The sequence below is a fragment of the Onychomys torridus genome, chromosome 3 (assembly GCF_903995425.1).
Source record: "Onychomys torridus chromosome 3, mOncTor1.1, whole genome shotgun sequence".
NCBI classification, from domain to species: Eukaryota; Metazoa; Chordata; class Mammalia; order Rodentia; family Cricetidae; genus Onychomys; species Onychomys torridus.
In genome coordinates this window covers 41,217,354-41,241,852 of record NC_050445.1, presented here as the reverse complement: position 1 = coordinate 41,241,852, position 24,499 = coordinate 41,217,354, and the positions used below count along the sequence as shown (strand labels likewise).

Sequence of the window (24,499 nt, the reverse complement as noted above, 5' to 3'; positions counted from 1 at the left end):
TGGTGTCTTTGACACAGGGAAAGAATTTGTACTTCAGTAAATCAAATCAGAAGCGAGCAGTTTTTCTGTTATCCCATAGCACTTCCTCAACAGCACATTCTCTTTCCCACCAACTTGAAAGGCCAATTGGATTTTCTGTCTCGCTCCTTTGATCCGTTTCCCTTGGCTCTGAGACCTTACTGAGGCAATTACTATGGGCTTAAGATATATATGTTTCATATTTGATGTGACAAGCATGCCAGGTTCCCATTCAGCCTTCCCCCTCCCCCTGAGTTTTATGAATTCCCTCACTGATCCTTGTCCAGATAATGACAGATCCCTTAAATCAGACTCTACTTAAAACTCAGCTGAGATGTTGATTGCCGTGATAGAGTGTGGAGGTGAGTCGGGGAAGATGAACATTTTTACAATACGGACTCCTGACTTAAGACAAGGCCTGGCTCCGGATTGACTCAAATTATTACAAGAAGTGTGAGCTTTTCTTTCTGAGGAGTGGCATACTGGTTGGCATTCTTCCTTGACTGTGTAATTATTTCTTTGTTTGTTTGCCATGGTGTGGTCCTAGCATCCAGTGACCAACACATGAGCTGTGTTCCCAGCCCATCCCCTCCTAACATTATATTTTGCTTGCTATCCAGAGTGAATTCTTGTGTTTTCCCATTATGATTTCTAGCTGATTGTAGCTAATAAAATTTTTCAATATTTCCTTTGAAACTACCTACTTTTTCCAACTCATCAATTGGCATAATTTTCACTTGATCTTCAAGCTCTCAATGAAGACAGACAATCAGATTTTTAACTCTCCCTGTTGAATAACTATATTGCTTTTTCCTTCTCTCTACTGGTCACATTGACTAGAACCTTCAAATAAAGCAATGCTTTGTGATTGCTCCAATCAAGGACACTCTGTGCATTACAGGGCAGTGTTTCTCATCTTTTTGGCTTTTACACAGTTTCAACTGTTCTAGGAGCTCATTTTCCATATACACCAGGAATCTTTAAAACACACTTACTCTTTAACTCAATTCAATTTTTTAAAAATTATTTTTATGAGTGTACTGTGCATCATAGGATAGATAGATAGATAGATAGATAGATAGATAGATAGATAGATAGATAGATATACTTGGCTCTTTGGTTTTAACTTATGCTTTGATTTCTAGAGATGGGCTTTATCAAGTGTCTGGGGGGGGCTGTCAAAGGATCATATCATTTGATTCTGTTCTTGAGATGGATTGTATTGTCTTATCTCTTGACTTAGACTCCACATTCTGGGAACAAGCTTTTTGTGGTCATATATGTTATTCATTTGATGAATGATGACTATCATCAAAAGCTTAACTGAGGAGAGGAATGAGAGCAGAGGAAGAAGGGCTCCTGGGAGATACAGGAGAGAGCAAGAACTTGGGGAAGTGAGAGAAAGGGGCTTCAGAGTGTCAGGGGAACCAGCCCATGACAGCAGCATGGTTTTGAGTAGAAGAAGGGACAGCCCTGGTGTGAGACTCATGGTGTGAAGGAGAAACATAGTGCAGTGACATGGACTAGACCACTGGGGACCGAAGGATGCTGGGGCAGGTTACAATGGGAGGCTTCAGTGGTCACCAGAGTCAAAGTTGTCTTCAGAGGAAAACTACAGGCAGTCACAGTTGGCAGTGGTTGAGAAGTGGGTCCACTCAGGCTTATTGTGGAGTAATGAGACCCGACTAAAGTTAAAAGCCACAATTTTAATTTTATTATCATTTTTATGAGATAGTGGTTGTTTGTTGTTTTTTTTTTTTTTGTAGTTCAGGCTGGTCTTGAGCCTGTTGTACAGCTGAGGATGACCTTGAACTTCTGATCTCTTCCTGCCTCCATTTCTTTTTTTTCTTTCTTTCTTTTTTCTTCCTTTCTTTCTTTTTTTGTGGGTTTTTTTGTGTGTGTGTGTGTGTGTGTGTGTGTGTGTGTGTGTGTGTGTGTGTGTGTTTCCGAGACAGGGTTTCCTTGTATAGCTTTGCACCTTCCCTGGAACTCACTTGGTAGCCCAGGCTGGCCTCGAACTCACATCTGCCTGCCTCTGCCTCCTGAGTGCTGAGATTAAAAGCATGTGCCACCACCGCCTGGCACGGTACTGGGATTACAGGCATGTGTCAACATTCGTGTTTATGCAATGCTGGGGGCTTCTGCATGCTAGATAAGCACTCTACCAACTGAGCTACATCTCCAGTCCAAGTACCAAGCTTTTGGTTTGTTCATTTGATTGATTGGTGTTTTGATTTGTTGTTGTTTCTACAGTGCCTGGGATTGCTCAGCATATTGACAAACACTCCGCAGCTAAGCCGCATCCTCAACCCTTGATTAGTTATTGGTTGTATTATATTTGTGTTATTTTTTTTTTTTATGATTGAGCTCTGAGAGTAAAAGAAAGGGCTGATAGGCTGAGCTGGAGTGAGGGTTTTGATGGGTGAGCGTGGAAGACAGACAACGAGGCCTGGGAGGTACACAGGTTCCACAAACTGGCAAGGAGCAGCAGGGACAGGCAAGACATGCAGGCCTTTCCCGAAGAGGCCATCATAGTCTGTCTTTGTTTTATATTTCTGCCTCGAGGCTAAAGTTTCCATTTTTGCCCTGTCACAAAACAAATAGAGTGCACCCTGGCTTCAGCTAGATCACTTATGTAACGGGTTTCACGCTCTGACACTCCTTGACAGTTACAAAGAGTCTATGGAGTTGGGAGGTTCCGTTGGAACTCCAGGAAGTGTGCTCTGCAGTGAGTCACGGGAAGAATGCAGCTGCCTTTGGATGCATGAGCCCCTGCTTGCCCTTGGGAAGCCTAGGGGCAACCCGGGGGGGGGGGCACATGAGAGAGCAGTTCGGTGCCCTTCCCTCCCCACAGCCTGTGCACAAGGCTCCGTGGAAGCCTCACTTCCCCCTGCTGCTGCAGGCTATCTTTCTGCCTCCTTTTCCTTGATTAGAATAAACACATCTCTTCTAGATAAAACATTCTCCCTGGGTTCCAGTGCTGTCTTCTTTACACCCTTCCTCAAGCTCTGCTTCGGCCTGGACTGCTCTCACGGGGTCAGTGGAGGCAGGGTCATCCCCAGAACCCCTCAGGTAGCATCCCTCCTCTTTCTTGTCCCACCCAAGATGCAATTTTCCCTTCTCGCCTGTCCTTCCCCTCTTCCTTCTCTTGCCCCTTCCCCTTCCTCCTCCTACTTCCGCTACTCTTCCTTCTACCCCCACCCCCTTTTCCTTCCATCTCCTGTGCTCTTCCTCCTTCTCCTTCCTCTTCTACCCAGCCCCCATTACTTGCCTCTAACCCCTCCTGGTTGGTTACCAGGCTGCTCTCCTCTCTGGCCCCTCCCACTCCGATGCTCCCTTGAGCTCCCAGACCCTCCAACCTTAACACAGGTGCTCTGAGAGCCCTACTCCCTCAGCTCTGAGCCAGACTCTCCTCCTGCCCTCCAAATGCCAGTTTACCATGTCCTCTGGTCCCCAAGCCAGCTCCTCCTTGTGCTTCCTCTAGCCAAGGCTGCGTTCTCCCAGGAGCCACATGAAAGCCCGGGCGTCCTGATGGTACACTATGCCCCACAAGCTGCCTGGCTGCCTCACCCCTCCACTGGGCTTTTCTTTTGTAGTTTTTTTTTTTTCTTGGGGGAGGGACAGCAGGTGCCAGAGATCCTCCTGTCTCTGCGCCAGCAGCTCTGAGGTCACAGGCACCACCATATCAACATTTTGCATGAGTCCTGAAGATTCGAACTCAAGTCCTCATGTTTATACAGCGTTATTTCTGATTGACACACAACTGAACGTGTCTGTGGATGTAGTATGATGTTTTGATGTATGTATACATAGTGTAACGATCAGATCAGGGCAGTTAGCGTCTCCATCACTCCCAACATTTATTATTTGTTGTTATATTTCAGAAGAGCCGGGACAGAGGGTTTGGAATGTTCACAGAGCTTTCCTGTTCCCTTTTAATAGTCACACATCATTACCTAAAAAAAATTACGAAGCTGGTTTCCCCTTATGACAGATAATCTATGCTCATAGTAGAAAATTTGTGAATCAGAGATAAAGTCCAAGAAAACAATAGAAAGCATCCACAGTTTCCCCAACCAGGGATAATTGCTGTAAGCAGAGACATAGCTATGCTGTCTTTCAAAAATATAAATCTGTGAATTCACCTCAAAACATCTGCTCAAACTTTGATAGCCTGGTTTTTAAGCTTTTGGTAATAAACAGATCTATCTAGTTCAATATCTATAAAATTATATATCCCTATGTGTTCTATTCTAAAGGTACTAAGTGATCTCTGTATTGGCTAAAAACTTTTAAGCCAGTCATAGAAAATGAAGTATGTTAGTACTGCCCTAACTCAGACAGTGTGGTGCAGAGTCGGCCCAGTCAGGAAAGGGAACTGGGAACGTGGAAACTTGACCCTTGGCAAGGAGGGGGCAATGCAGATTTGTTGGGTCAGATGAAACTGTGTAATACATGGAATGGAACCGGTTATCTATTGTGGGAAAAAAATGAAAATTCTGTCATACCTCCCATCCTTCATAAAACTCGATTCCAGATATGTACAATATTTTAATTTAAAGACAAAACTAGACAAGTTTTAGAAGATAATACATTATATGAACTTGGGCAGTGGGAGATTCTCTAATCCAGACACAGAACAACCATGTTAAAAGTAAAAGCCTCTGCTGGGCATAGTGGTGCACACTTTTAATCCCAGCATTCAGGAGGTGGAGGCAGGGGCAGACAGAGCTCTGTGAGTTCCAGGACATCCAGGGCTACATAGTGAGTCCTTGTCTCAAATCGTAAAAAAAAAAAAAAAAAAAAAAAAGAGGCCTCATTCATCAAAGGAATCACAAGAAGAAGGGAAAAATCAAAAGCCACAAACTGGGAGAAAATGCCAACCACCCATGAAACCCACAAAGGCCGAGTGCAGGTCTCAATTAAAGGCCACATACACCTCATAGCTAACAGCCTTCTACAAATAAAATTCAGAAGGAACATTGGGTGAGAGACATTCAACTCATCTCTGTTCTCATAAGCTTACAGTCAACAGCAGACACAGACAATACTGGACCTCAGAAATAAGCAAATCATAAGCTGATCGTACTGACTCATGCCTGGAATTCTGGCACTTGGGTAGCAGGGGCAGGATTACTAAGTTTTAGACCAGATCAGCCTACAGAGGATGACCCTATCTCAAAAAAAGGGGGGAGGGATAAAAACCCAGCATGAAGTAATTTAGCAGGACCAAAATGAAAAAAAGAGACATAAAGCCAGGTAAGGGTTGTAGAGTCCTGTAGGGTATCTGTGGAATCCTTGTTGAGAAATTGAGAACTGAGCAAAAACCTGGTTGAGGTAAGGTAGTAACCTGGGGCTGAGAGAAGAGCATTCTGGGTGGTGGGCACAGCAGCAAGAGGCCCAGCATGTCATATGAGTCTGATGAACCATAAGAAGGCCAGTGTGAGCAGAGCAGCGTGGCCACCAGGAACTTGCAGGAGCAGAGGGCTTTGGGGCTATTAGAAGGACTATAGTCACCCAGCTAGCAAGAACACACCATGCTGAGAGGAAGGGCCCATTTCTCCTCCTCACCTGGGCATAGCTCCCTTCCCTGTGTGGGGCCACAACACTGCTCCCAGTAGGAGCTGTAAGTCCTGGAGCACTGCAATCATAGTCTCCCAGGCCAACTTGATTTCCCTTTATCAGTGATGTTTAGATAGTCTATGTTCTTCATATTCTCAGCCAGATCTTCTGGTTTTGCTTTACCGAGGTGTACTTTATACACAATAAAATTCCTTGTTGAGTTTGCTATTTTCAGTAATTGTGTGCACACACAACCGCATCATACTGGTGATACAGTTTTATTCCATCTTGTCCTGTTCACTGCTCTGTTGCTGTGATAAAACACAAACCAAAGCCAGCATGGGAGGAAACAGCTTATTTGACTTACAGGTTTGCAGTCCTTCATCAGGGGAAGCCAGGACTCAAGGCGGGAACTGAGGCAGTCAGTGGCTGTGGAGGAATGCTTTTCCTGGCTGCCTGCCAGGCTCACATTCAGCTACCTTTCTTCTGTCTCTCAGGACCACTTGCCCAGGGATGGCATTACTCACAGCGGCTGGGCCCTCTAACATCAACCAACAATCCGCAAAATGCTCCCACGGACATGCCCACACGCCAGTCTGATGCAAGCATTTCCTTAGCTGAGATTCCCTCCTCTCCTGTGACCCTAGTTTGTGTCATGCTGACAAAAACTATCACCACACATCTCCCTAAACAATTTCTTAGTATCTTCTTATAATCTAGGCCTTCTTCCAACCCCTGGCCTTAGGCCACGAGTGACCTTTCTGTCACAATGGTTTCACCTGTGAAATAGCCTCACATAGATTGAATTGGGCAGTACACAGTGTTTTGTGCCTGGCTTTGTCCACTTAGCATAATGTCCTCAACATTTCTCACACTAATACAGCCATCAGTACATGGTAGAATCCACTTCCTTAATAATCTAGTCAGCCCACTTACTATGCTACTACTTTCTAGAAAATGTAGCATTTATTATGAACTGTGGAATCGTTGCTGTTCCTTATCCTTTTTGCTATTATTTCCATACATTTGATTTCTTTTAAGACTTATTTACTTTTTATTTGTGGTGTGTGTGTGCACCTTTATGAGTTTATGTGCACCACATACGTGCGTGTGCGTATGTGTGTGTGTGTGTGTGTGTGTGTGTGTGTGTGCATTACATGATGCCAGAAGAGGCACACCACTTGTGTTATACAAGCTGGAAGAGGGTATTGGATCCCTGGAACTAGAGTTACAATGGTTGCTATAGAAACCAAACACAGGTACTCCAGGAGAGCAGAAAGTGCTCTTAACCATTGGGCTATCTCTCCAGCCCCAGGAATTTGACTTGTATATATTTAATATGTCCAACGTTATAGTTGTCTTTAAAACAATTAACAAAGGGAAAAAGAATAGCCTTTGGCATTTGCCCATGTATTTAACTTCAAGTGTTCTTTCTTCTTCCTGTAGGATCCCAATGTCTATCTGGTATTGATTCCATTCAGCTTGAAGAACTTTCTTTATCAGTGTTGACATGGATATCTGCCTAAGAATGAATTCTCTCAGTGTTTATGTTTCTAAAAGTTTAATCCTTTGTTTTTGAAAAACATCTTCAGTAGATAATATAATTTGGAGTTGACAGGTTATTTAAGGGGAGGGGCGTTTGTTTTCTTTCAACCCCCAAAAGATATTTCATTGCCTCCTCCTCGTTATCTCCTTTGAGAAGTCAGCCATAATCAGTAGAGTTAATATGGCCCTGCCCCCTCTGATTTTTAGTTTTCAAGATACTGATAAGGTTGTGTGTGTGCGTGTGAGTGAGTGTGAGTGTGTGTGAGTGTGTGTGTATGTGTGTGTGTGTGTGTGTGTGTGTGTGTGTGTGTGTGTGTGTAGGTCAAAAAACAGTCTGTGGGAGTAAGCTCTCTCCTTCCACCATGTGGGTCCTGGGACTTGAACTCAGGTTTCCAGACTTGGTGGACAGTACCTTAGCCCACTGAGCCATCTTCATGAATAGTTAGCATTTTTCTGTGGAAATTTCTGTATGCACTCATGTATGTATCCTCTACTTGTAAACCCCTAAACTTTGTAAGAGCTGTATAAACATCTATATTTACTAGTTCTAACCTCTCTCTTACTTGAGGACTTGGTTCTATTGCTTTACAATTGTGAGTATTCTTAACCATAGGTTGTATCTAGAGTTTTTCTGGTCCTGCCTGGCCCAGGGTCAGGACAGATCTCTCTCACCCGCCAGTCCCACAGCTGCTCAAACCCAACCAAGTAAACACACAGAGACTTATAGTACTTATAAACTGTATGGCCGTGGCAGGCTTCTTGCTAACTGTTCTTATATCTTAAATCAACCCATTTCTATTAATCTATAAGTTGCCACATGGCTCATGGTTTACCAGTACCTTACATTTCACTTTTCATGGCGGCGGTGGCTGGCAGTGTCTCTCTGCCTCAGTCTTCCACTTCCCAGAATTCTCTTCTCTGCTTGTCCCACCTATATTTCCTGCCTGGCTACTGGCCAATCAGTGTTTTATTTATTAACCAATCAGAGCAACACATTTGACATACAGAACATCCCACAGCACTTCCCCTTTTCTTTTTTTCAAAAAGGAAGGTTTTAACTTTCACATAGTAAAATTACATATAACAAAACAATTATCAAGCAAGAATTACAGTTATATTATTAAAGAAGATATCCTATCTATCATATATTTGTGAGTCTAAGGTTTTATATCTAACTTATCTCTTATCATAACTAAGGAAAATTGTAACTATCTAGCTTCAACTACATCAGAGACCTCAGAAAGATATACTATCACCTGAGAAATGGGAAAAGGATGCAAGCAATTTTGAGGAGTCTTGCAGGGTAGACAGAGACACCTGGCAGCCTGGATAGTCATCCAAAGTTCTTTTGTAAAGTTGGGGCATCTGTCTTCAGCTCACAGGCCTAGAGTCTCTCAATCACTTTTCTCAGTGTCCTGTAGAATGTCTGGCAGTTTCCTCTGCGAAGCAGGAACCCGAAGGACCATTTCACCAAGCAAAGTTCAGTGGTCACCTTCCTATGGGTCCTGCATGTCCAGTTGATCAAGCAGTACAGGCAAGAACAGTTTCTTGCCCAAATGGCTATTTTTGCCAAGAAGATAAACTTCATATGGAGTGTCTTTGATTCCCATCCTCCTCTCTGAAGTAAATTGGTGCTGCCAGGAGCAGACATGTCTCACTGTCCAGAAAGTCTAAAATTTTAAAACATTTTAAATGCCATATTCTGTAGGCTTTTGAAGTGTTTGAAGATTACCTACCTATCTGAAATATATCTATGTATACCTAGAAGCCTTAACACGGCTACAAATATTATTATCATAGATGACTAATTATTAATCTATTTTTAATTATCCATTACAATTTTAAATGAGCTATACAAACATAATACCTTAAACAAGAGTAGAAATATACACACAGTATAACAAAATTAACTTTAAATTTGTATCAATAGACTAAAATCCATAGCAATGTAAAACATTTTAAACAAGTTGTTGCTCTTTAAAAGTAGGTTCAACAATCTACCCTTTTATCATATCTATATCCTATATATCTATTTCATATCCCCTTTTCTTCTTTAGAAAGAGATTGCATTTGTAATCAACCTGATTTAAATAGAAATATTGGTTTTTCTCTGTCCCACACCAGAGGACTCTTCTGATATGGGACAAAAGAATATCTCAACCTTTTTTTTTTTTTTTTTTTTAGCAATATGTTTGGGTTTAGAGAAGGAATGAGCAAATTCCATGTCTAAAGCCAGCTTTGTATATTTGAGAATTTGGGCGTTGCTTCTGTTACTACTTCCTGCTGGAGTGGAGCGCTGTATCTTATAGGGACACAAAGAAAATTTTAGGATTATGGAGTAGTCCGTGAGGGTGTATCATCTGAGCCAATTGCCTTGAAACTGTTCTGGATGTTGGATCATCTGGGCCATGGTGTCATCGGAGACCTTTCAGGGGGTCTTGGCTGGTCAAACCTGATGTATCTTAATCTAGAACAAATCCATAGCCTCTTGCTGTCTGTGGAAACAAAAGCAGAGCCTCCTTTCCAAAGCAACATATCCTTACATCCAAATTTTGAAGTCAAGGTACCTTTAATATATATATGTTTAACTCAACAGTTTTTATGATCAAATGTTTTTCTGCAGTTAAAATTCCCAAGGACAACACAATCCAGATTCTCTGTGTAATATCCACCTTTATGTGGCTTATTTTTTATATTACCTTTACTATCTCTTTAAAGACTTTATTTTTAAAAACTATGTATTTCTTTATATAACTATATATTCCCTTTTCTCTCTCTTCCAAGCCTATGTACATTTTTACACACATTGTAAAGCATTTAAAGTCTTGTTTTATCTGAATCTGCCTTATTGTGTAACTATTGCTTTAAACTGCAGCATTTGTAAGACCAAAATGGCCACTGTGGCTGGTGGCTCCGCCCACCTCAGCTTCCCAACATGGTGGTGGTACATTTATCACCAGCTCTGGGAGCCATCAACTCTTAGAAACAGTGGGTCTATGCTTTTATCAAAGCATCGTGTAGCCCAGAAACCTATTTATTTATTTGTTTGTTTGTTTGTTTGTTTGTTTGTTTTATACTAGCAAAGGCTAAATCCACCACGCAGCGTAATTTGCCACTTGCAGATGCCTCATTCCTGCCATACTGCTGGTCAAATGTGCATGTCAGGAACCCGCCAACTTGAGAGAGACAACTAGGGAGCTGTTTTTAGCTCCATTTTGAATAGCTTATTGAATATTCTCAGGTTTAAGGTGGAAACTCAAGCCATTGGGTGCCATTTGTAGCTGGAGTTTTCTCCAGTCCTGCCTAGCACAGGATCAGGACAGATCTCTCTCACCCGCCAATCCCGCAGCTGCTCAGACCCAAACAAGTAAACACACGGAGACTTATATTGTTTACAAACTGTATGGTCGTGGCAGGCTTCTTGCTAACTGTTCTTATATCTTAAATCAACCCATTTCTATTAATCTATAAGTTGCCACGTGGCTCATGGCTTACTGGTACCTTACATCTCCCTTGTCATGGCAGCGGCTGGCAGTATCTCTCTGCCTCAGTCTTCCACTTCCCAGAATTCTCTTCTCTGCTTGTCCTGCCTATATTTCCTGCCTGGCTGCTGGCCAATCAGCGTTTTATTTATTAACCAATCAGAGCAACACATTTGACATACAGAACATCCCACAGCAATAGGTTACATCCCATTTCTTATGTCTAAAATATTGTTGTGGTCTTCTGGACACTGTGAATAATTTCCAATAGCAAATATATTTTATACTCTCTTCCTCTAAAATATATTGAATTTTGCTCGGATAGACACTGATTGTGGTGGGCTGAAAGTTCTCTTTTTCCTATGACCCTACACTACAGCATTTGCTCTAGGGGTATTGTTGTTGCTCTGAAGGTAAGGTCTTCCTAGGATCACTCCAGAATGCTTGTTCTAAGTACTTCCTGAGATCTTACTACTCATCCCCCACTTCACCTCACCCCCTGGGCTTACCTGAGCTCCTGCATGAACTGTGGTAACCCTGTTCTGTTCTTGTATCCCAGACTTTAAGAAATCTTGCTCTTTGCATAGCAACCCAGCCCTCAGCCACTTACCCACCAGGGCTGCTGTAGAGTCCTCAGTTTCTCTCACAGCTCCGAGGGCTACAGGTAGGAAACCAGGCGCTTATCTGTGTCTCCCAAATAAAATATTCTCTTATAAAGAACACAGGTTGTCGATGGGTATGGTGGCATATTCCTTTAATGTAAGCACTCATGAGGCAGAGGCAGGTGGATCTCTCTGTGAGTTCAAGCCCAGCAAGAGCTACACAGTCAGATCATATATCGATGATCATTAAAACAACATCAAACCCTTCAGACTGTGGGCTGAGGCAGCAGCTTGGTTGGCTAAGTGCTTACTACGTACATGTGAGGATCCCCAGACCCCACATAAAACACCCGGGTGAGGCAGTGCACATCTGTAATCGCAGCCCTGGGAAGGCAGAGACAGGAGGATTCCTGGGGCTTACTGACTGGCCAGTCCTGCTACATTGGAAAGTTTCCGGTTCAGTGAGAGATTCTGCCTCAAAAAGTAGGGTAGAACATCAGCCTCTGGCATGTGCACACGCATGACACACACACACACACACACACACACACACACACACACACACACAGAACACAGACTGCATGAGAAAGGGGAGAGGAGAGGCGTGAGGGCTTGTACTCAATGTACAATTCATAGTAGTGTGAATGTATCCTTAGGCAACACAGTACCATGTACAATGTATACGTACAATGATTTTTTTAAAGAACACATTGGAATAGTGCCCCCACCAAGAACCTTATTTTAATCTAATCATTTGTCTTAAAGGCCTTATCTCTAAAGGTAGTCATGTGCAGAGGTATTGGGAGTTAGAACTTCTGCAGGCAAATGGGGGAAGGGGAGAATTCATTGTTACAAGCCATCTTGACTCTCCAGTTTGCTCCATACCAGTAGCCCTGCATTCACCCGAAACTACCTGCCTCACTTTGGGGGGTTCCCTGCTCTCACCAGCAGCCTGTGCTGCCATTGCCCTATGATAGGAGACTAGTGTTTCCTGGGTTTTGTTGCTCAAGTTCAGTACGAGTGACTAGTAGCTGGCAGTGTGAGTCCGGCTCCAGCTTTTGCCAGCTCTGCTCTGACTCAGCCATCAAGATTATTCCTGATGCCAAACAGACTGTCCTCACCACATCTGCGAGTCCAGGTTTCTTTTCCTGGTGTCATAGTCAAAGCCTGGTGCTGGTACACACTGGCTTTGCTCTCCTCCAGTCTCTCCTCATAGGGCTTCCCTGGCCTCCCCATTCTACAGCCCTGGATGGGAATCGGATATAAAACACACTTCCTTTCACTTTTCTTGCTGCCTTTCCCCCTGTGGCTTTATTTACTGTCCCCCTGCCCCCAGGAGGTTTCTTTGGGGAAGTAAAAATAGAGAGGTGGGGATCGAAGAGAAAAGATATAGAGAAGTGACAGCAATCAGGACAAGATGGGGGAGGGGCACAGAGTGGCCACAAAGGGATTGTCTCTGGGGCTCTATAGGAACCTGTGCATTGGTCCTCGAGTCTCAATGAAACCTTTGTAGAGTCAGAATCATGGCTTCCCATCTGGGCACCCAGGATGTGCTGGTCTAGGTCCTGGCGAAGTGGGTGCTCCTAGGCCAAGGGTAGAAGGGTGTCAAGACGGACTTTCTGAGTCCGATAGTCTTGCCCAGCACCTGCCTGATACCATGTTGGGAATCACAGCCCAGGAAGCAGGGGTGGTCACTGCTTTCCACCAGCCTGGGATGAGGTCATTGTGTGGAGGGTATGGTGGTTCATGTTGAGTGACATCTTGTTAGGGTCTAGGATTACTTAAGAGAAAAACATCTGGGGTTACATGTAAGGTAGTTTCTAGGTTGGGTTAGCTAATGTCAGTAGATCAGCCCTACTTACGGGTGGCCTTATTCATGGGCCAGCGTGCTGGACTGGGTGGAAAGGACCAAGTGAGCTCACCACTAGCTAGCTTTCTTCTCTCTGTCCTTCATGTCCACAGCCTCACTGTGTCCAGCCACCTCACACTCCTGCCGCCAAGCCTTCCCCACTGTGGTGCACTGTACCCTCTAGCTGGGAGCCAAAATCAACCCTTCCTTCCTTGGCTTGCATTGTGGCTTTTGTTGTTTTGTTTTGTTTTTACATTTATTTATTGCATGTGTGAGTATGCACTCTTGCATGTAGAGGTCAGAGGCCAACTCCTGGAAGTCGTTTTCTCCTTCCACCATGAGGATTTTAGGACTGAACTCGGGTTGCCAGGCTTGGAGGCTGTTACCCACTGAGTCCTGTTGCTGACCTGCAAGTTGCTGTTGTTGCATGCTCTGTGCAGAGGGCACAGCCTAGAGAGTGAAATCCTCCGGAGAAGGCCCCTTCCTAATAAACCCAGTAAAACCTGCTCAAGCCCTCGGCTCCCACTCCCCTACTCCGGAGTCCAGCTCCCACAGATCTGTTTGCATTTGTTAGAACCAGCTACAACCAGCTTTGGGCTACTTGTCTGCAGAGCTAGAGGCCATCTCTGAGGACTGCTCCAGGCCTGGTAGCACGATCCCCAGGACCACTCCCAGGGTGAAACATGGTCACCAGCTGTGCATTTTGGGGTTTCTTTTCCCCTCCAAGTTCAGAGGATGCTGCTGACAGGCCTCATCTGTACTTAAAATGAAGTAGCGATTGACCTTCTTGGAAGGTCTTTTCCTTGAAGTCAGATCCTCTAACACATCTATTTGTGGGACTCAGGACATCCAGGAGAAAATGTCCACACCCCCCTTTTGATGTGGAGAGCCCCAGTGAGAGCCGACAGTCTTCAAGATTGGAGGCCCCTCCCCTACTTCCCAGTCCAATTCCCCCATGTGAGTTTAAGTAGGTGGAATGGGAAGTGGGGGGTTGGATTTTCATTATCATCAGAAAGAAAGGAACGCTAAAGATATCAATAGAATGGAATTCTATAAATGTCTCAATTCATCACCATTCAGTGTACACAGCGTTATTTTTATCTAAATTATTTTCAGAGCAAGAATAAGATTCATATGTTAAATTAAACAACTGTTACTCTATTTAGTTTCATTTTATGGCTAATGAAACCATGAAGACAATGAGAACTTGTAATAGGTCTGGAAAATATTATTACTGAGCTGATAAAAAAAAAAAAGAATATAAATACTGGCCTATAAATTAGCAGGAACACTCAAGTAAGAAATATTTCTATTTTAACGTGAACTAACGAAAATAAATACTCCACAGAGAAAGTGACAAGGAACAACTTGTTGCCAGGCAGGTGACAAATCAAGAAACATGAAGCTAAACTGAAGAAAGATGAGTCACTCACCAGGTGACGAAATCACAAAATGAAATTACACAGTGTCTCGTCTGATTTGTGCTGCTGTTTCAGAATGTCTGAAGACAGATCATTTATAAAGAAGATCCATTTACTCTGGCTCATGGTTCGACAAGGCCAAGAGCAAGATGTTACCATCTTTTCAGTTTCTGGTGAGAGCCACGTGTTTCTCGAGGTGGGGTAGAAAGTGCCAGTGACTGAGCGTGTGGGAGGCAGAGAGGGGACAGAGGGGTGGACTGGCTGTGACCGAACTCTCAAGTGCCCTCACCCAGTCTCAACAGAAAGGCATGAATCCCTTTAAGGTCCCTCCTCCCAGCAAAGCTACCAAACTTCAACAGAGCTTTTGGTGGGAACAATCCACCTCCCAGTCATTGAACAAACAAGTATCATATGCCCATTGGAAGAACCCTCTCCTAGAGCTCTCAGGGAGGGGAGGGTCACTTGCAGTTAATCCCAATCACAACAGGAAGATGTGGCCCTTAAAGGGAAGGCTTTTTGGCTAATTGCTGTAGAATCCACTTCCACTTGCAAGGGCCATGAACAATGAGAATCTCTCTCCATTGGCAGCAGCCTGGTTTGCAAAACAAGACACAGGTCCAAACCAGCAGCTGAGACAAGGTTCTGCCCTGCCTCTCTGCCCAGCTTTGCTCATTTGTGACACTGAGGCCGGGGTCACAAAGCCTCTCTGTGCTCATTGTCCTGCCTGAAGTCTAGTGGCTTGTCTGTGTTGACAATGACTTTCTCTGGCTGATTTCTTGGTCACATTTCTGGCTACTCCTAGGTCTCCTCTGCCTGATTCCCCTCTCTTCTGCCTCTTAGCATGACCAGGAAGTAGTGGACAGAAAGCACCCACCTTTGAGATGGAGCCTGTGCCTTGCTTTGTTTGTCCTTGTGGGAAGGATGGTGAGGGATGGGCAGTTCAGGGCAAATTCCCCTGCAGACGCTGGCCAACCACCCTTTCTTTTTTGTTTGTTTGTCTGTTTGGTTGGTTGGTTTTTCGAGACAGGGTTTCTCTGTGTAGCTTTGCGCCTTTCCTAGAACTCGCTCTGTAGCCCAGGCTGGCCTGGCTCTGCCTCCTGAGTGCTGGGATTAAAGGTGTGCCGCCACCACCGCCACCGCCACCACCACCACCAGGCCTGTCAACTACCCTTTCTATCCACCCAAATCTTAGAATAGTCACAGAAGCTCAACCCAGAGAGATCCTGCCATCAGGCTAAAATGGAGGGCTCAGTGAAAGCACTGAACTGAACCACTCCATGGGTAGAAAGAGAAGTCCATTGGGGATCGAACTGCCAGGGCTACTTCTTGGGGTGGGGGTCAGGGGCAGAGAGAAGCAAAATGTCAGAAAAGCAAGCAGATTTTAAGGCAGTTAGCAGGGGATGAGCTCCTGTTCAGAACTAGATGCCCTGTCCAAAGTAGTTGACCCTCCCGGGATAGGATTAAGGGAGGTTCCTGGTAAACAGAAACTGCCTTAGAGATCTGCCTTTCTGGTAAACAGAAACCCACCTTTAGGCTTCAGTTAAGCGGCCAGAGTCCTTCTGTTTAGGACATAGTCCCCAGCACTGCCATTTTGAGGGCCTGCTTTGGAGGTCCAAAGACACAGACCACCATTCCTTCTTTGCTGCTTGCCTTCCTTGTTCAGCGCACCTTTTCTCCCATTCGGTCAACACTAATTATGAGTGCTGGGTGTGTAGCTGCTGATAAGACAGACAAGCCATCTATCCTCGGGGATCTAGTCCAGAGGGACAGACAGACATTAAGTCCACCAACAAAGGAACCACTGCCATGCATATATATTTGCAAAGGGGGAGGAAAGCTCAGGGGAGAAGCCCAAGGCACTCTGCGATGGACTAGCAGGGTCAAGTTTAATTTGGGTGCTCTGGGAAGGTCTCTTAGAGGGAGTGATAATTAAGCTCCCTGCGGCAGGCTGTGCTGGAGTCATCCAGGCAAGTGGGAGGGACATTGTCCCCGGCAGAGGGGACAGCAAGGGCAAAGACCCCGAGGCGAGCTTGGAGTGTTCAAGGAGCTGGAGGCATGCCAATAAGGCTGGAGCATCCCGAGAGAGGAGGAGATTGACACAGGAGACGCGTGGGGAGAAGGCAGGTGATCAGACGTGATTTACTTTTAAGAGTGGCAAGAAACCACTTAAGGATTTCTTAGGTGCTGTAGGAAGAAAAGCAGGTTTGCATTTAAATTTGGGGGATTGGAGGAGAGAGGGCTCCTGTGGAGTGGGCCAGTAGGAGGCCTCTAGTCCCAGAGATCCTAAGAGCACTAGGTCTTCCTCAGGGCAGGGCGGGGGTAGGGTAGAGGGCTGGGTAAGGTGGCCAGAGACAAACGGGTAGCTTCAAAAGGCATTTAGAAGTTTGACCTTGAGACTTCAGAAATGAAGGAATAAGAAAGTAGAGATGCAGCGGCAGTGTGCGGTTGGGGGATGGACAAACGTCCCCTTTGGAAGGCAGAAGCATTCCTGTTTTGTAGTTAAGTGTGGTGAGTGCTTTACCACGGAGTCACGCAAGGTCACTGGCAGTGTTCAGAACTAAGTGAAACCCTTGGGCTTAGGCTCTGCTCGGTGCGCATCCTTTCCCTTGTGTGGGTTCAGGCATGACTCTGAGGACCTTCCTCGGGGTGGGGCAGCAGCCTTCATGGCTGTCCCGTTACACTTTGTCATCGTAGGCAGGGGAACAGTGCTGGGAAAACCATCCTGGAGTGGTGGAGGTGTCCGTAACACAGTGAGGGGCCCGTGCCCCGAAGACAGCAAGCCTCCCCATCTCTCTAGTTTCTATTTCTTCCTCCTCCCGTCACTTTTGCCCTTCACATACCATCCTCATTATCAAATCCTGCATCTTGAAACTGACTGTGACATTGCTTATCTCTGTACATCATGGGTCCTTAACATCCCCTTATTAAATTGGACTGCCTATGATATATGATCTAGCCACCTTATTATTCTCTTGGGGCAGGCCCCTGCCCTTGTCCCTGGGACTCCTCTCCCCACCTAGCAGATAATCTGTACCCTGTTCTGTCTTGGTTATTATATCTTAAGTTTGCTGCAACCCAGTCTCTTTGCCCCCACCTACCTAGGTCAATCTGTATCCCATTGCTGCTTATCAGATTACTATAAAGCTACTACTCACCAGCAGCCTGTCCCCTTTTCACTTTCCTGCTCAAAACCCTTCAGAGGTGATCTATGGCTCACTGGAAGAGCCACAAACCCATTTGCTGGCCAGAACACCAAGCTTTAGTGAAAGTCTTTCTCCTCTCTCCCTGTGGGTGCTGCGAGCCTTTGTGCTGTCCATTCTGTCTCCACATCCTGTCCCCAACCACCTCTCACTTCCCCACACTGCGCAGACCTCCTTGGAAAAGCTTCCCAGGCTCCCCTCCCTCATCCCATCCATCTTGGAGAGTTTCAGCTTCCTGGGCTCCTCCAGCACTGGGTCTGACCTCCACCATTTACCTACAGACACCTGTCTGGTCCCATCTTTACTTGTGTAGGAGTAGAGAGCAGAATGGGAGGATGGGCCAGCTCCAGGAGCGGTTGCTCAGACGGCTGCAGTATGGTTTGTGGGAGGTGATCCCAGCACCCAGGGAGAAATGTCCACACTGGCCTTCTCATCTGGAGGCCCCTGGCAGGCAAGGTCTAGGCGGGGAGAGTCGCTTGTTTCTCTGTGCGCTGTATTCAGCACAGGACATGCAAGTGCAGACACTCAGGTGATGTCCACCTAGTGAGGGGCTGGTTGATGTATGAATTTCACTGGGATTCTGGGAAAGGGATTAAGGTAGCCAAAGGAAGTTTCTGCAAGCAGGTGTGGTTGGTGGAACAACAAGGGAGGGCTTGGACTAGGAAAAGGAGGGAGGGTAGTGGTCGGAGTTTCTGTGGGAAGGATGGACCGATAGAAAGGATGGGGCACGGCTTAGAGGGAGGACAGTGCTCTCGTGGGATAGCTTCTGTCTGAGCAAGAAGGTGCCAAACGGAAGAGTCAAAGCTATGGTTGGGTGTTGGAGCCACAGGGAGAGCCAGCCTCCCTAGACCCTGCCCCACTAAGGCATAAATAATGGGCTCGCTTATCCTACCTCTTAAGATCTTCAGGGATGAGGACTCAGGAAAGAGCTTTCCAGAACTTAGACCAGGGGCTTGACCAGTATAGGAGAAGCTGGAGCAGAAGGGGGTCACCGAGAACCTCTTTCCACATGCCAGCTCATGGTTTTATGTTTGTCAGGTCTCCGGAGGGAACTGGGAAGGTGACATCTTTTTCCTAGAGGGTACAGAGCCATTGTCCGGGTAGGTGGGCTGATAAGTGGGGGTTGGGGACTGATGGCAGGAAGTAGGAAGCTGAGCAGCCTTTGGAGGCAGGACTTGGGGACTTCTCTGACATGTGGCTGGAGAGAGGGAAGTCACGGTTGTCACTGAAGGGCCGTTTGTGGGGTCCTGCTCCCCTAATCTAGCACAGAGTAGAGTTGTGTCTCCAGTTCCTGGACAGGGGTACTAGCCATGGGAACACACATTTCTCGGTTCTTGAGAGCTCTGTTTCAGCTAATGGTGTCCTAGCCTTGTTATCTGAGCCCTTGTTCTACATATCCTGTTCTCCACAACTCCTTTACCAGCACCCTGAGGTCCAAACAAATATGTGAAGCAATTAAATATCAGCCCATCTTCTCCATAGGTCCTCATTCAAGGCTATACTTTTCCTCTCTCTCTCTCTCTCTCTCTCTCTCTCTCTCTCTCTCTCTCTGCCAATGGAGGACATTTTATACTCAAACCACACTACAGGCCTTTGAGGATTGGATGAGACCCACTCACATTAGGCAACTGTTTTACTTGACCTATTAATACAAATGTTAATCTCATCTTTAAAAATGTCCTTGGAGACACATTCAATATAGTGACCAAATAGTTAGACACTCTCAGTCAAATTAACATATAAAATTAGTCATCATAGCTTCTTTAAGAAAGTCTCAATTTGAGAAGAGACCTTAGGAGGACTGGAGCCTAGACCTGGGCTGTGCAGGATAAGATAGATCATCCAGGTAAATGGACAACACGTTCAAGGACCCCAAGGCCAAGACACAGTTGACACTGTCACAGAAAGCAAGGAAGCCAGTGTGTCTGGAAAAAAATGGACCAGGTGATAGGGGTGGGGTAAGAGAGGCAGGGGTGGGTGGGATTGGGCTTATTGGTTGCTTCTGTGGGTAGGGATTTCTTTTCCTTGCTTTGTTTGGTTTTTGAGGAAGGATCTTATATATCCCAAACCAACTTTGAACTCTCTATGTAGCTAAAGGTCACCTGCACCTGGATCCTCCGGCCTCCCAACCTAGGCTTATAGGTGTACCCCATCACACCTAGTTTCGGTAGTGCAGAGGGCCAAACCCCAGGGCCTCATGCACGCTAAGCAAGCACTCTACCAACTGAGTTATCCCTTTTAAAGGATGTCTTTAAAGGGTTGCTCTGGTCACTTTGTGGAGATGGGACTCTGGACAGCAAGTGTAGAAACAGGGATCTTGTGAGGAGGTGATAAGTAATGCCTTGAAGAGGTGGTGAGAAGCAGCTAGAACAGCGGTTCTCAGCCTTCCTAGTGCTGTGACCCTTTAATACAGTTCCTCATGGTGTGGTGACCCCCAGCCATAACACTGCTACTTCATAAATGTTATTTTGCTACTGCTGTTAATCATCATGTAAATATTTGATACGCAGGATATCCGATATGGGACCCCCCCCCCAAAGGGGTTGTGACCTGCCAGGTTGAGACCTGCTGAGCTAGAGGCTGCTGAAGACCCAACAATGTGTGCGGAATGAGATAGGAGACCCGGGAGGACCCAGAGGGACTTTTCCGTGGAGCTGGATTTTCATTTCCTTATATAGGAACAAGGGCATCCCCACAGGAAAAGCCTGCAGCACCATGCAGGCTTGTAGCAAGCACTGGGTGAATGACCGTATGAAATAAAGAATCTGGAGAAGCCTTGGAAAGGGTGGGGAAGACACAGTCAATGCCAAAGAGTGTCCTCAGGGGCAAGGTCCATGTGAGAGAGGCAGGCGCTGCCACACTCCCTTCCCATGACAGCCCTTACCAGCCTGCCTGATGGCCTGAATTCCAAGCTTGTGTGACTCAGTGTAAACCCATCAGAAGCATGGATCTCCCTTCCCCATCCTCCCTCCTGCTTGTTCTGGTACAAGCTGCAGCTGGGCAAGGAAGGCAGGAGAGAGCTGGGGAACAGGACCCAGGGATTTCTGCAGACCATGCTATGGGGGGGGGGGTGGGGCTGGATGTGGGGAGGGCATAGACCAGGCAAAGCTTCGAGCAGCTGGAGTCAGGGGGTTTCCACAGCAGTTCTCCAGCCAGTGCAAGAGAGCAAGAGCATCCAGAGGGGAGGTCCACCTGCTCAGCAGGGTAGGAGAGGATTCCCCTCCTCTTCCTCCCAAGAGTGAGCACAGCTTCCCACCCCCACCGGGAAGGCAACATAGATCTCTCTTACAAAGATACCCTCGGAACCTTACAGCTATGTTTGTCCCCAGGCCATTCTCTGCAGTTTGCCCCAGGTTGTCTCATCCTACATTCCGTTCCCTACCCTGGACAGCTGCTGAGCTGGGCTGCGGGTATCTTCAGGCAGCCTCTGCTAATGAGCTGTGTTGCTTTGGCAGGTAGACAGCTCTTCCTTGTCTCCCTTCGGGAAATGCAAAATATGGGCCGACCTGAGCTGGGACTTGGCTGAGAGGCAGAACCATCCAATCAACAGTCCCTCAATGTTCACCCAGCTGGGACCTCTCTGCTCCCTGGCAAAGGCCTCAGGGACCTCCAGGTAGAGTGGGAAAAAGACCCAGCCTACTGGGGAGCAGGATTCCTGGAAAGCTTTCCTACCTTCATTCTGGGAGCAAGGGTCCCAAACCGTAGTTGTTTAAGACCATGGAGGGGGGATGGGTTTGCAAATGGGGCCTGGCTTGGAGCCTCTGCTTTTCTCCATCATACCATGGTGTCTGCTGAAGCTGACCAGAATCTAGGCCTTAGCCCAGAGGTGTCCAGAGACAGCATCTTCTGGAAGGCTCTTGGTGAGTCTACAGGGAGAATTGGGTGTGCTGATGCTGTGGAATCCAGGACATAGAAGATCCTTGCAACGGCTGAACCCAGTCACCGCAGGGGACCATCAAATCCTCACAGAGCAGAAGAGGAGAGAGCCTCCAGCGGCCTCGCACATCAGGGCACGTGACCAATCTGCACTCTACCCGCCCCGCCCGGCAGGTAAGAATGAGATTAACATGGGGTGGGTAGAAGTGGGTGCTGCTGGGATTCCTGTCACCTGCCTGCCTGCCTGCATCCCAGGGCCCCGCCTCCTTCCACATCCCTCCTGCATCCTCCTCCTCTCCAGGTCCTGGCTCTGCTCCCTTGAACCCATCTGCAGACGCAAGCCCCGGCCTGGGAGGGACTGCATCTCCCTGCAACCCTCTGCAGCTGCCTCCTTTGGATCTTTTTGCGGTCTGGGCTTGCTGTTCTCTCGACAGTAGTCAGGAAGCCCTTACCCCAAAAAGTATCTACGGGGGGCGTGGTCTACAGGGGGGACCTCCAAAGGTTCCAGGTGAGTCATACCAAACCCAAGAACACCAGGTGAATCCACACATCCTTGCCATATGTTTGTGTTGCCGGGTGACCACGGGTCAAGCCCTAAAGCTGTGCTTCTCACCCCTCCTAATGATGTGACCCTCTTAGTACAGTTCCTCGTGTTGTGGTGACCCCCAACCATAACATTACTTCATTGCTACATCATAACTAATTTTGCCTGTTATGCATTGTAATGTAAATATCTGATATGCAGGATATCTGATATGTGACCCCCAAAAGGGCTGTGACCCACAGGTTGAGAAATGCTGCCCTAAGGCTTTCTGCACCCCAGTCACCTCTTACCTGTAGTCCTTGCCGGGTAGGCAATGTTCAGTGAGAGTGGCTCCAGTCTAGGCAAGAGAAGGTCCCTGGGTGGATGTTGCTGGCCACCATGGGCACTCCCCGGCAGGACTGTCACTCAGTTTGTCCCACCCTCCCTGTGCATTGAGTAGACATGAGATGCAAGACAGGCCTGGCTGTTGGTGTGCAGAAAGACCTGTGACTGGGAAAACCACAGTTGATCGGATGGATCCCAGCAGCCATGCGATGAGAAGATGATGAGCTTCTGCCCAGGATGAGGTGCCTGGCATCTGCCCTGCCTTAGCCTGAGTGGCCACTACCTCCTCCTTCCTCCCGTGAGTCACTCACTACAAATCCTTCAAATAAAATCCTTGACTGTTCAAGTAAACGGAGTGGATACCTTTACTTGCCGCTGATTCAGAGCCCTCTAGAGGGAGGAGCGGGGATTGCACACGCTGGAGTAAAGGGGCCGACTTGGGGGAAATCTATGTCACCGTCCCGAGAGAAGGCCACTTACGGGTGCGGGGTGCGTTGACGAGGGTCCATAGGCAAAGGCTGAGTTAAAATCCAGAGGAACTATCTAAAGGTGAGTGCCGTGTGGAGATGAAGAGCAGAGGACCGACATAACATAGACAGATTTAAAACCACCGGGTCCTCAGTTTCCAGAGGTGGTAAGGACAGGTAATAACAATTGTAGGTGGCTTCTGGCAGTTCGACGGAGTTGGGGATGCCTCTGCAGGTGTGGTGAAGTCACAGCAGGTCAGGGGTGACCACATGGGTATCCATCTCATTCCCCTCCTCCCCCATCCCCCATCCCACTAAGATTGAAAGGCCCCAACCACCGTTGTGCTTCCCGGCCCAGAGCAGGCCAGGCTAGGTGCCTTTACTTATCAGGATCTTTCTACTCTCTGCACCCAGGTGCGGGGTGGGGGGCAGCCCAAGGCGAGGAGTACAGTGTCAATCTCACTGTCCACAAAGCCACAGATCTTGAGAAATAAAGCCCCCGGAAGGTTCCATCCCCATGCAGAAGCCACTGGAGGCAAATCAAAGACGGCGTGTGAGCGGGTGTGTGATCCTCGCTGAGTTCAAGGGTGAGCTTGAGTCGGGGTGGGAGTGCGCTGCGGAGGTTCAGGAAGGAGAGCTGAGTTCACAGGTCAGAAGCGGGGGACTATAGGTGGGGGGCAAACGCCCCCACTTGGAGACAGGCAGATATCAGCAGAGAAGGCACGACGTCGACAGGCCACCTTACAGGGCCGACTCATCTTGTGACCACAGGCCCTGATGCTCCCGGACTTCCCAATTCTGACCCCAAACAGCAGATTCGCTAGGCTACCAGCCCCAGCGTGCGAGGGGCAACGGTGTGCATGGCTCACGGGCGGCATCGTGCGGTCATCGTGGGGTAGTTCCCCTTACAGCCTCCATTGTGAGTTACTCTAGAGGACAGCAGTCGTTCCCAGCAGATTAGGAAAGCAAAGCCGTCCCATCCCAAAGGGCGCAGAGCCTGGGCCGGAGTGGCAGTGGGTAGGAAAGGTTGATAATGTGAGGCGTCCTTCAGTGAGTTTGTTTACAGCTCTCTCATCACCTGGGACGAATCACCTCTCAAAATGGGTTTCTGGGTCTACAGTCTGGGCATTTGACTGCCCTTGCTCTTTAGTAGAGTATCTCAAGTCACAGTTCCGCTCCTTCAGGGAGCTGTTTCCCATTAGAAGGCATCTTTCAGAAAAGAGTTCAGCTTCTGATGTATATAGGAAGAACAACTTGGCCTTCTGAGTAGGTCAGATCTGGAGCCAGAGATCCCAGTCTTCCTGTACTAGCTGTGTGCTCTTGGGACAGCCGCGAACCCTCCCAGGGCTTGTCTCCTCATCCACAAAACAAGGCAATAACCCTTTCCTTACAGGGCCGTGGGTCCCAACTCCGGGCCTAATGCATGTCAGCTCTGAGCTTGAGCATCTGTGCATGGAGGTTTGCTGCCCAGGATACACAGGGGAGAAGGTGGCCACCTTCTTGGGGAGCAGGGGGTGAAGAGACCTGAAAAAGGCAGAGGGCGTTGTTCTGGTGCAGCTCCCGAAGTCCCAGAGTCCTAAGGAGCTGGGGGGGGGGGGAGGATAGCCGT

At 47.2% G+C, this 24,499-nt stretch overlaps 1 protein-coding gene across 3 annotated transcripts in view; it reads left to right on the top strand.

The window, feature by feature from the left end:
• The window catches only part of LOC118579140, a 47,025-nt gene extending 24,256 nt beyond the window's left edge, over positions 1–22,769 (top strand). The window contains exons 2-5 of one of the 3 annotated variants that reach the window (XR_004944440.1): positions 21,135–21,292; positions 21,477–21,729; positions 21,857–22,063; positions 22,539–22,769. Coding sequence is in view for 1 of the 3 variants with exons in the window: in XM_036180251.1 (XP_036036144.1) it covers positions 21,570–21,729; positions 21,857–22,063; positions 22,539–22,588 (417 nt within the window). In the remaining 2 variants the exon portion in view is untranslated. Of the gene's footprint in view, positions 1–21,134; positions 21,730–21,856; positions 22,064–22,538 lie in introns of all 3 variants that reach the window. The other 2 variants (XR_004944441.1, XM_036180251.1) reach the window with 2 other exon arrangements.
• The last annotated feature ends 1,730 nt before the right edge of the window (positions 22,770–24,499 follow it).